This window comes from Sminthopsis crassicaudata, chromosome 1 (assembly GCF_048593235.1).
Source record: "Sminthopsis crassicaudata isolate SCR6 chromosome 1, ASM4859323v1, whole genome shotgun sequence".
Taxonomy (NCBI): Eukaryota; Metazoa; Chordata; class Mammalia; order Dasyuromorphia; family Dasyuridae; genus Sminthopsis; species Sminthopsis crassicaudata.
This window is the reverse complement of record NC_133617.1, coordinates 100,348,729-100,361,309: the sequence shown is the minus strand read 5'-3', so window position 1 is coordinate 100,361,309 and position 12,581 is coordinate 100,348,729. Positions and strand designations below refer to the sequence as shown.

The 12,581-nt window shown below is 34.7% G+C and overlaps 1 protein-coding gene across 2 annotated transcripts in view; it reads right to left on the bottom strand.

Annotated features, from left to right (window-relative positions):
* The window catches only part of ADCY8 (adenylate cyclase 8), a 411,706-nt gene that overhangs the window by 185,863 nt on the left and 213,262 nt on the right, over positions 1–12,581 (bottom strand). For both annotated transcript variants that reach the window (XM_074265464.1, XM_074265467.1), the window contains exon 5: positions 6,616–6,743. In XM_074265464.1, coding sequence (XP_074121565.1) covers positions 6,616–6,743 — 128 coding nt within the window. The remainder of the gene's footprint in view (positions 1–6,615; positions 6,744–12,581) is intronic.

Genomic DNA, 12,581 nt, shown 5'->3' with positions numbered 1-12,581 from the left:
TTGTATCACTTTCTAAACTTTCTAAATGTTTTTTCTATTCTATTTCTAGCCATTCCTTAACATTCTGCATAGTTCATTTTTTTTAACTCAAAAGGAAGATTTGTTATTCAAGATAATCAAAATTTGTTCCATCAGTTTCATTTTTCAGCCCATTGAGATTTCCCTGGATTCTGAATCTATCACTCCTGGCTTCATGTCAGCTTTTATGACTTCATTAAAGTTACTGATGAAAATAGTGAACAGAACAAATCTTTTAGGGCTTCAATTTCTAGTTGTTTACCACTATAAAAAGGGTTGCATTTTTTTTTGTACATGAAGGATCACACTTCTTAAGGGTGATTCTTTACTCAGATAGTTATCTTTCTACTTGTTACAAAATGAATGTTGAAAACTGTCTTGCATGTATTGGAAAAAAACAAAATATTATTAAAATGTAATCCTTTAAAGTAGAATGAATGCTGGTTGTGTACTCTAGAAAAGGCATTGATTCTTAGAATCCAATAGAGAGCTACACTTAGGGAAAATTCCTTTGATGAAGAAAAAAGTATATGACAATATACTCTTTATGTAGCAACATCACTGCCTTTATATGTCAAGCTTGCACCCACTCTTCTTAGAGATGCAGGAACAGATAGAGATATACCCTGATTAGCAGGAAATTGGTACCCATTGTTCTTGGTATTCTTTCTCACTAAATACCTCTACCCAAAAGCTATTCAAATCTAACAGGCTACTAAGGGGAAACACATTGATGAGGTCTCACAAGTGATAGTGATAGAAGACACAGTTCCTTAAGATTTAGTGGATCCACAGTTCTTTAAAATCCTAAGGAAAGGATGCTCATCTATCTGCGTCAGTGGGAGTTTCAGGAAAGAATAGTAAAGGGATTGTTACACTATGAATGACCACAGGGGGGCACACAATGGCTAGTGGAAGGGCTGTGGAGAAAAGTCAAAAAATTAAAATGACAGCAGGAAAACAAATTGAAAAGATTCTAATAATTAAATCCCAATTCTTAAAATTAATTTTAAGATGTTCATTGTACTTTGCTTATACTCCTTCCTTCTTAATGTTGTTTTCCTAAGTCACAACCTTGATATTTACTTAGTTCTAATTTTTGGCCAAGAATTCCTGATCAGATCTATCATGTCTCTGACCTTTGGAATCTAAATCTCTAGCCTTAATTATAGGATTTGACAGACTAAGACTTATTTTACATAATGAATTAGAGACAGGAAATGACAAATATTGTCTACTTTAACCCATTCAACTAAGATTCTAAAAGAGAAGTACCCCCTCCCTCCACAAGCCCTGTTTCCATCTTGGGTATTGCAACTATCATGAAGGGGGACAGTCTCTGTGGAAAAAGGGTCCACCATTATTACTACTACCAAAGCAGCTAATGATCAACTACCACTGACAGGACAGACTAGCCAACCTAATTGAACTAATGAGATAAAAGAGACAACATGGCAGGCAGATCAAATCACCTCAGTCAACAACTCCACTCACATCCTAATAAAGACATCCTTGGACTCTTAAGTCCAGAGTCCTAGGTATAAGTGTTTCCCAAACCACAGGCCCTACTTCTAGGTCATCCCTCCTCTCCACTCCAAACACTAATTGTCAATTAACTCTCCAAACCATCTGTCTTGCTCACAGCTTGAGCTCTTTAGCCATTGTCTAGGGAAGCAGCATCTTGTCCTTGTAGAGAAGTAAACTGGCCCCTGCTTCTTCAAGTATTGAAATGATATCCTCAACAGCTTTAACTCAATGAAATTCCCTCTCCTCACCAAAGAAGAAAGTTCTGACCACCAAATTCCTTGGCACTCTTTAATACCAAAAAGATGTATGATTTTTGAGGCATCTAGGTGGTGCATAGAGAGACAATTGGACCTGGAGCTAAAAAGAACTCAAATCCAGTCTTAGAAATTTACTTGGTTTGTGAACCTAGGCAAGGCACTTGATTATTTTCTACCTTAGTTTCCTCATTTGTAAAATGCAAATAATAAACTTCCGTCTTAGGATTGCTGTGAGGACAAAATGAAGTAATATTTGTGAAGCTTTGCAAATTTTAAAATATACTATAAATGATAGTTATTACTCCTCCTCCTCCTATTACTATTACCACCACTCCGCTTTCTCCTCCTCCTCTTCCTCCTCCCTTTTCTCCTCCTCTACTTATCAATGGAAATAACATTAAAGAAAATGAGCTATAATTGTTTTAATATTGTACCCTAAAGATCATGGGACCTTTCCATCTGACATGTAGTTGAAACCTTCTACTTGTGTTGTCTTCCCCTGAAAGAATGAGTTATTTGAGAGCACTTTTCAATTTTTTTACATTTTCACTGGTTTTCCCCACTACCTGGAATTTTCTCCATCTTCATCTCCTAGCTTTCCTGATTTTCTTTGAGAATCATATAAAATCCACCTTCTATGAAAAACCCTTTCCTGGTCCCCCAAGTGAAATAAAGAGACAAAGCTTGTAAGGCTGTAGTGACTTTCCTCTGTTAGTTATCTCCAATTTATCCTGTTGATAGATTATTAGGACACAACTGTTTGTGTGTTGTTTCTTTCATTAGACTGTAAGTTCCCAGTAAGCAAAAAGCTACTATTTGCCTTTCTTTATACCTTTAGTACTTTGCATAATGTCTGGTTCATAGGAGGATCTTAATAAATTCCTGTTACATGATGATTTCTGAAAAACCTATAAAGACTTACATGAATTGATGCAATTAAAAATCAGCAGAACCACGAGAATACTGTATACAATAACAACAATATTATATGAAGAACACCTGTGAGTGACTTAGCTATTTTCAGCAATACAGTGATTCAAGACAATCTATCTTTCTCCAGAGAAAGACTAATGGAGTATGAATGCATATCCAAGAATGCTACTTTTTCAATTTTTCTGTTTCTTTTTTGCTTATTTTCTCCCACAAAATGACTAATATGGAAATATGTTTTACATGATTGTATATGTATAACTTAGATTGCTTATTACCTTGGGGGGATAGGGAGAGAATTTAGGCTCAAAATCTTAAAATTTTCTTTTATATGCCATTGGGAAAAAACAGAATTATTAAAATATATATGCTCATTAACTTATTGAAATGGATTTAAGGTGAAGAAGGTAAAAAACATTTATATATCATTTTCCGTTTGCTATGGACTATCATAAATGCTTTTTAAAAATATTAATTCATTTGAGCCTCAAGACAACTCTATAAGATAGGTGCTACAATTATTCTCATTTTATAGTTTAGGAAACTGAAGAAAACAAATATGGAGGGACTTGCATTTGGTCACATAGCTAATGAGCATCTGAGGCCAGATTTGAATATAAAAGTCTTCTTGCCTACAAGCCCAGTTTTCTAATTATTGTACCACCTAATTGCCTTATAGCCTATGTAATGAGTTACATTATTCCATGTATTTCCAACCTGAAATGGGAGTCCCATATTATACTCTGCTTTTAATACTAACTATAAAAGGGAATTTAGCAAGCTGTAATTTGTCTAGACAATGCTAACTAGGTTGGCTGGAAGACTGGAAAAAAGGAAGGAGTTGTTGAAGAAAATGAGGTTGTTGAGCTTAGAGAATAAAAGGTTCATCGGTTTTCAGATGTTGAAGTCTTGCCACATGGAAGAGAGACTACACTTATTTTGTATAAATTCAGAAATAAGACAATGGGTGGTATTGGCTTAATATAAGGAAAAGATATAAAAATCAGAATGCTATTGGCTGCCTTTCAAGTAATGAGTTCTCCATTGCTGGAGCTACATAAGATCCATGTCATCTTATCACAATACATTTAAAGTGTTTCTGCATTTGTTAAGATGTTCAGTTGATGGCACATAAAATACCTATGATTCAATAGGTAATTATTCTTCAACTAACTGAGCTAAGTAGTTCAAAATTCTAGTAGAAAAATGTATGACTTTATGCAGGATTGGCTACCATATGTCTGGGGGCCAATTTTTAATGAAAAAGGATTTAAGTAAGAACTGCATCTCAGTATGGTGTCTTTCCCTTGCATTCTGTGACAGGTGACTGCAAACTATTTATTGTTACAGTGAGTTAACACTGCTCAGGGAGCCAATACATAGGGAAGATCTCTTTTCCACACTATAATTAGTACAAGTGGAATCAGCATGTATGAAAAAATACCCTTCATTTAGCACTGAAACAGGTAAAAACCATCATGAATAGGTGTTGGAGCTGGGGGCAAAAAGGGGACCCATAAAAATGAGGAGGGAGAGAAGAAAAAAATTACAATTCTTTAGTATGTTCTTACTTTGAAAACTTGGCAAATGGGAAGAGGGACACACTTGGAACAGTGGAATAGCCCATTACCATTATAAGCTATGCTGAACAAGGAAGCAATGAACTGGTCCTATGCTTTAAAGGTTCTCTGCTATAAACAGTCTTCCAATCAACCCAAGACTCCTCTGGCTTTGGAATGACACAATCCTTACCATCAAAGGATCTGAAGTATTCTCAGGGAAGATAAGAGAGGGACACTAAGTAAGCATTCCAATCTGGACCTAGTTCCTGACAATCACACTCACATGTACAGGACACATCAATAGGAATGTCTCTGGTGTAGAACCATTGTGTTAAAAACTGAGCTAATTATATTTTCCTTCTCCTATCCCTTTTTCTGAGCTCATGATTTCTGTCAGTGACACCTGCTAGTCATCTAGTCTCCCAACTTTTTCACCTTGAAGTTATTTTTTTCTGCTCTCTCTCCCTCCTGATAGTGAATCAATCATGATGAAATTCACCTTGATATTCTGTTTATCCATCAGTGTCTTTCCTATTCCCATTGCTACTACTCTAATATAAAATCTTGTCATCAATAGCTTAGATTATTACAATAGCCTCATCGAAGGAGATAATATATAAATAACTATAACTACACATGTACATATGTATAGTATTTTGAATATATACATATATTTTTCATATCTGCATATATATATATATATATATATATATATATATATATATATATATATATATATATATATATATATATATATAGAGAGAGAGAGAGAGAGAGAGAGAGAGAGAGAGAGAGAGGGGGGGGGAAAGAAGAGAGAGAGAAAGGGAGAAAAGAAAAGGAGAGAGAGAGAAAGAGAAAGATAGAGATATGAATGGTAACTAAGAAGTGAGAATTTTAACATCTGCAGGTACTATCAAAAGCCTCTTGTCAAAGACTGGCTTTAAACTGAATTAATTATAAGAGAATCAATTAAAATGATGGGACAGAACATTCTAGGAATGGGGGACCACCAGAGTAAATAAATGGAGATGGACGATGGAGTGCCATGTTTGAGGAACTACAATAAAGAACTGGGTTGTAGATTATGTGGTGGGTTGTAAGAAAACCAGAAAATTAGAAAGGGAACACATTATAAAGTACAAGCTCTACAAAATTAATATTGAGTTCCAAAGGTAACAATGGGCCACTGGAGCTCACAGATAACTGAAAAGACAATATTCTCTTGACAGTAGTAGGAAATTTGGAGGAGGAGTTTTGGAGAAAAATGAATTCTGTTTTAGACATGTTGAATTTGAGTGGGAGAGGGTATGGTATAAGATTTTAAAAGTTAAGGTGGAATAATGTAATGAAGTACTTGAACTACTATGTAAAGGAATTTATATTAGATCTTTAAGGAAATAAGGAGCTACTAGAACTTATAGAACAGGGTGACATGCTCATATCTAAATTTAGAAAAAATCACTTTGGTAGCTAAGTGGAGCATGGCTTGAAATAAGGAAATGTGAGACAGAAGGATCCTATAGAAAGCTACTTCAGTAATCTAGGGAAGAGGAGATGAGAGTTTGGGCTAGGACTCTGGCTATGTGAGTAGAAAGAAAGGGAACCTACATGAGAGATATGAAAATTGAAATGACAAAATTATTTGACAATGTATTTGGAAAGGAGTTAAGGATAACATTAGTGTTGGAGCTGAGAAGGAAGATTGTAGTTATTTGAAATGTTGAATTCATGCCCATACTTTTAATCCCTCAAATAAGATGTTTTGCAGCTCTATAAAATATTCCCTGATCCCACTAAGTATTTAAAAAATATGATTCAACAAATATTTATTATATACTGATTATGTGTAAAGCAGTACACTGTATCTGCCTGTGACTAGAATTAACTATATATTGACTGGTGTCTACTGTCTTTATCATATGTATTGTATATTATTTTGGATGTTCCCTATATCTCAAACTATAAGAATTATGATCAGGATCCAGCACAATGATAGGCAAATAGTACATAATCTGGGTCAAGGACTTTTCTTTTTATAGGGGAATATCAAGATGACATACACCCCCCAAATCTATCATTTTATATCCTTCGTACTTCATGGTTGCCATGCATATATTATTACAATGTTATTTACTTAATTGATATTAAAGTGATCTGAAAATAGGTTGGTTTGATTGGAGTGAAGAAAGGATAATGTGTGTGAGAGAATGACCATTTCTCAAAGCCTAAAATAAAAATAAAAAAAAATAAAAAGACTAAATGCTACCTAGCAATAAATAAGTGGAACCACTAGTTATCCACAGGACCAAAGTTCAAATTACCTGATGGTCTTGATCATACTGAGCCCCATTTCAACACAGCAGTGGGCATGGTCCTGACGAGGTTCAGGGAGTCCAGAAACACAATAGTAGCAGTCCCCCAAGATCTTAATCCGAAGACAATGATGCTCCTATATTTAACATGGTGAGAAAGAAGAAAAATTGATCAGCAGAGGGGTTAAAGTTTTAGACTATCCTTAGGGAAGGTTTGAGGATAGAAACTGAGAAGGAAGATTGTATCATTAATATAGGGAGACACTGGCCTTACCAGTTTGCCTATGCTATACCTTCCTCATCAGTTCTAGTAGAATCAAACATGCGAATTACCAATGCAGATTAGTGATTATACTAATCTGCCTATAAACTGATGTAGGGAGTTTTCATACCTACCAGAATTCTGATAGCTATGTCTCAGAGAATTTAAAGGATTGTGTCCAGTGTCACATAGCTAGTGAGTGGCAGAGAAAGGGTCTATATCTAATATCGCATTCATTTTTCCAATGGTTCCCATTTTTTTTGTTTTAGGACTCCTTTACATTTTTAAAATTTGTGGAGGATTCCATGTTTATGTGGGTTATAACTATTGATAGATACTATATTCAATGAGCTATAGATGAGCTATAAATAGAATGATACAATATTAGGCAGTTAGGTGGCTCAGTGTGATGATAGAGTGCCAAACTTGGAATCAAGAAGATCTGAATTCAAATATGACCTCAGATACAGTAGCTGTGTGATTTTTGAGCAAGTCATCAACCTCTGTTTGTCTTAAACCACTGAAGAAGACATTACCTTTGCCAAGAAAATCTCATGGACAGTATGGTCCTTAGGATTGGTCACATGTGACTGGACAATAATATTAGAAATAAAAATTGGTAAATTTTGAATTATTGATTCATTTCAAAATAATAAATCATGTGCTTTACATCTCTTTGTGAAAAAAAACCCTTTATTTTCTGAAACAAAAAATATAGTGAGAAGAATGGCACTGTTTTACCTATTTTTGTAATCTCTAATGTTTGGCTCAATAAAAAACAATTTGATTCTTATCTATTTCTGTATTCAATCTGTTATGACATGTTATTTTGATTGAAATATATGAGGAAAATATGGCATCACACAAATAGGTAACTGGAAAAGTGTAACTGTTTTAATATGAAAATAATTTCTTGGTATTATTATGAAAATAGTTTTGAACTTGAGGACTCCTTGAAAGACTCTTGGGACATAGACTATATTTGCATTAATCTATACTAAGTTTTTAAAGAAGGAGATTTCCCAAGTGAAAAATGTTTAGAAATATCAGTTATCATTACTAAGTTCATAACAAAACACATAGGCTATAGAAAAATCTAATGTTTTCTCCTTGATCTGGGAGTTCCAAAATTTGCTTATTATATTCCGGGAAATTTTTATCTTGTGATCTCTTTCAAGATTGTTTCAATTTCTATTTTACCTTTTGGTTTTAGAATTTCAGGATAGTTTTGCTGGATAATTTCTTGAAAGATGATGTCTAGGCTTTATTGCTGATTATGTCTTTAAAGTGGTTCAATAATTTTTAAATTATCTTTCCTGGATTTATTTTTAGATCAATGATTTTTTCAATAAAATATTTCACATTGGTTTTTTTTTTAATTTTTTCATTCATTTGCCTTTGTTTTATTGTTTCTAGATTTCTCATAAAGTAATTTCCTTCCATTTGCTCTAATTTTTCAGGATTTATTTTCTTCAGTGAGCTTTTATATCTCTTTTTTCCATTAGGCCAACTTTGCTTTTGTGGAATTCTTCTCCTTGACTTTTTATCCTTCCTTTTGTATCACTCTCATTTCTCTTCTCAATTTTTCCTCTACCTCTCTTACTTGATTTCCAAAATCCCTTTGGGGCTTTTCCATGGCTTGAGAACAATTCTTATTTTTCCTGGAGGCTTTAGATGCAGGAGTTTTGACTTTACTTATCTTCTTCTGAGTATGTGTTTTGATTTTCCTTGCTACCATAGTAACTTTCTATGATCAGAATTGTTTTCTGCTGTTTGCTCGTTTTCCCACTCTATTACTTAGGTTTAAATTTTTTGGTTAAAGTACAGCTCTATTTTCAGTGTGGAGAGTGCAATGTTTCGAGCTTCCGGGATATTGTGCAGCTTGTTTCAAGATATATTTCTAGGTTCTCATAAGTTTTCAGTTCTTCCAAGATAGTTTCTGGCCTGTATTCAAATCAGTGAGTGATCACAAGCACTCTTTTCTGTCCTGAAACTATGAAGAGGGTCTCCATTCTACTGTGGCTGTAAGTTCTTTAACTAGTACTCTTCCTTGCCCTGGGACTGTGAGCCAGGATCCTGCCTCAGATCTGAGTATGGGTGAAGCAACAGAGTCCTGTCTCAGGGCTAATCAAGAGACCTTTATAATTTTCTTGTGACCAATTGTTTGACCTTCTTACTGCCAGTGGACTGAGATCTACAGAAGTTGTTGCTGCTGCTGAAGGTGATGAAGAAGATGATGATTTGTTGGCTTCCAAGGCTGACTTATGGTTTTCTGGGGCCAGCAGTATACTGTTGCAACCTGGGCCATATTTCATTCTCACCCTGGTGAGACAAATCTTTCCTGCAACCTTCCAAATCACCTTTGGTTTCTGTGGAACTGAGAGATCTGGAAACTGTCTCTGCTGCTGCTGATTCCAAGGTTCCCAAGTACTTCTGGTTTGCTGGAGCTGGGACTGCATTAGCTTAACCTGTACCAGACTAAACTCCATTCTCCCCCTGGTGTGACAGACATTTGCTGCCAATCTTCCAAGTTATCTTTGGCTAGAAAAATTGTTTTAATTCATCTTTTTATGAGTTTTGATGCTCTAAAATTTATTTAGTTATTACTTAAAAGTATTTGGAGGGATTTGTGGGAGTCTTTACTCAACAAGACGGTAAGAGTATTTTCCCTCCATATGGACCTTTTGTAGCTCTATATCACCACTACAGGTATACCTCACTTAATACAATAAAAGGAGCTCCATAAATGCAATGTTTGGACAAGCTTTATGTCATAGTCAGACCCATTCTCAGTCTGACCCAGTCTATTCCAGCAGTCTGACAGTCTGCCAATCTCAACCAGTCTCCCCCTGAGTCTGACTTTGTCCCCAGTTCTCTCAGCCCTTAAATCCCCTATTACAATTACAACATTACAGTTTACTGAGTATAAGCCAATCTAGAGTGATTATATCATTATATTAAACTAGATATCTGTGAACTAGAGAACCATTATCTCATTAATTCCACTGAGTTAACACCTTGTTTCAAGTTTATTTTTTCAAGTATACTTTTCCAAAGTTCCAGCCCTCTACACATGGATATTGATTCTTTAAATGAATAGTGTCATATAAGGGGTTTCCTGTGAGTTGAGAAGATTTTGAGGAAGGCCAACTATGCTGTCAAATAAAATGGTTCTGGGATTCTTGAATAATTGGGGGTTGACTATTGTATTAGTGGAACCTGAGGACCCATTTGGCTTTAATAGAATGCAGCTTGTTCAAGCTTGAAGGTTTTGTATCAGTAGCACCAAACAATATTTGGAGTTTGTGTGTGTGTGTGTGTGTGTGTGTGTGTGTGTGTGTGTGTGTAACTGTTGTTGCCAACTATCTACTATTAGTCAAATTAGCACATTCTCTCTCAAGGCTGACCTTAATAAATCCCCAGGGAAATTGGCCATGATATGGATGTTTGTAGTTCATAGAATCAAAATATTTGAGCTGGAAAGGTCCTGAACCCTCTATTTTTTTTCCTGAGGAAATTGGGGTTAAGTAACTTGCCCAGGGTCATATTGCTAGGAAGTATTAGGTATCTGAGGCTGGATTTGAACTCAAGTCCTCCTGACTTTAGGGCCGGTGTTCTATCCACTTCACCATCTAGCTGCTCCTAAACCCTCTATCTTAAGAGCCATCTTATATTATTCCCTTTTCCATATAAGGCAGCCAAGGCTCAGAGTAAGGAAGTGAGTAATTTAACGTCAGTCACCTAAGTAAGCGCCAGCCAGAGATCAACCCCAAATCCTTTGGGGTCAGATCTAACACTCCTGCCATTACACCAGAGATGACTTAGAAAAGTTGAGATTCCATCATGCTTCTTCTGCCGCATCCATGCACACATAAGATGCAACTAGAAGTGGGCAAGAGGGTTTCACATTGGGACTATGATTTGGAGCACTAATTCCTTCATGGGACAGTATCAATTACCATATCATTAGCAAGATTCTTTCTTCCCTCACCCCAAGATGTTTATAATCCAAGGGAATCCTTTTCTATGTTATTTCCCAAATGAAGTACAGTGGAAAGAATACTGGGTCTGGGATTAGAGAATCAGATTTAAATTCTGTGTGATTTTAAACATTGGTCCAAGAATCTCAGTATCTTATTGATAAATTAGAGCTTGGAGATAGTATTAAGTGGCCACATAGGTCCTAGGTATGATCCCATAATCCTACTTCCTCCCCTTGGTAACTGCCTCACAGGGTCCTGGGTCTTTGCTTTTTTGAACATCTGGGCTTCCACACTGAGGCTTTTTTTTTCCCCTTCCCCTCCAGCAACTATTTTATAGGAAATGCTCTTTTTGCCAGAATTTTTAAGTACAGTTCTGTACATATATATTAAGTACATAAATACAAATTGTTATGTTCAAAAGAGGCGTTGAACTAATGTAAAAATATATGGGTGAATGTTCTTCTATATGTCACACTCTGGTGCTTTCTGATGATCTCAACTCCCACTAGGTGACATGATATGAAGTCAGAAGGACACGCGTTCAAATTACTAGTTCTATGATGCTGGGTAAATTACTTAATCTGTTTCCCTCAGTCTCCTCATATGTAAAAGGGGGTAATAATATCACCTACCTCCCAGATATTGTAAGCATCAAATAAGATGGTAATTGAAAAACAGCATAGTGTTTGGCACATAGTAAGCACTATATGAATGTTAGCTATTATTACTGCAAATATTAACATTTAAGTTCATAGGAGATGATTTTTTTTCATTCATAAAAAGTTCTACATTAAAGAGTCCTAAAAAAAAGATAAAATGATCCAAAGCTCAGAACACATAGGCAAGGCCCAAGATAGATACACTATTTATCTATTTTTTATTTTTAGGTTAATGAGATTTTATTTTATGTTTAAAATTTTATTTTTATTTTGTTATGAAATTAAGATCTAAAACAAACATTTCTATCACATAGTAGAATAGAAAAAATCAATGCACATAAAATTATAAATCTATTATGTACAATTTGTTATTCCTTTTAAATATAGAATACTTAATATGTAACTTTCTTTTTTCCCATTTTTTCTTTCCCCTACCATTACATATAACATGTGTATATAGTTATATATACATAATATATATACTTATATATATGTATATGCATGTATCAAAACACAGGGATTTCTAACCAGGTTTTTTTTTCATGGATGCTTTTGTCAGTCTGGTGAAACATAGGCACTCAGAATGACATTTTTAGATGCATAAAATACTTAGGATTACAAAGTAAGCCTATAATATTGAAATATAGTCTATTTACATGATAAATGAGGTTAGGTGTGAACTAGTTGTAGATCTAATAACTGAAATTATTTTAAAGTAGTGATGAACACAAACGATTTTGTTAAGATATCTGCATCAATTATAATATATGAAAATATCAATTATTTCTATTGATGACAAAGTTACAAATTCTGCTAAAATTACAGTGATTTGTTGCCTACATTCACAATCGAAGAATATACTAAATTTTATTTAGAGGTTAGTGAAAAATAACATTTTTCCACATTCAAGTTCATAAACCATTGATTGGTTAGGAACTCTTCAGCTAGTGAATTTCAGCCAAAGAACTAAAAGATTTGGGTGGGGCATATTAGTTGATTCTAATCTACCATCTACTAATATTCCATATCTTAAATGAATTTTGAGTCTTCTTTTCATTGATTACATTCTGT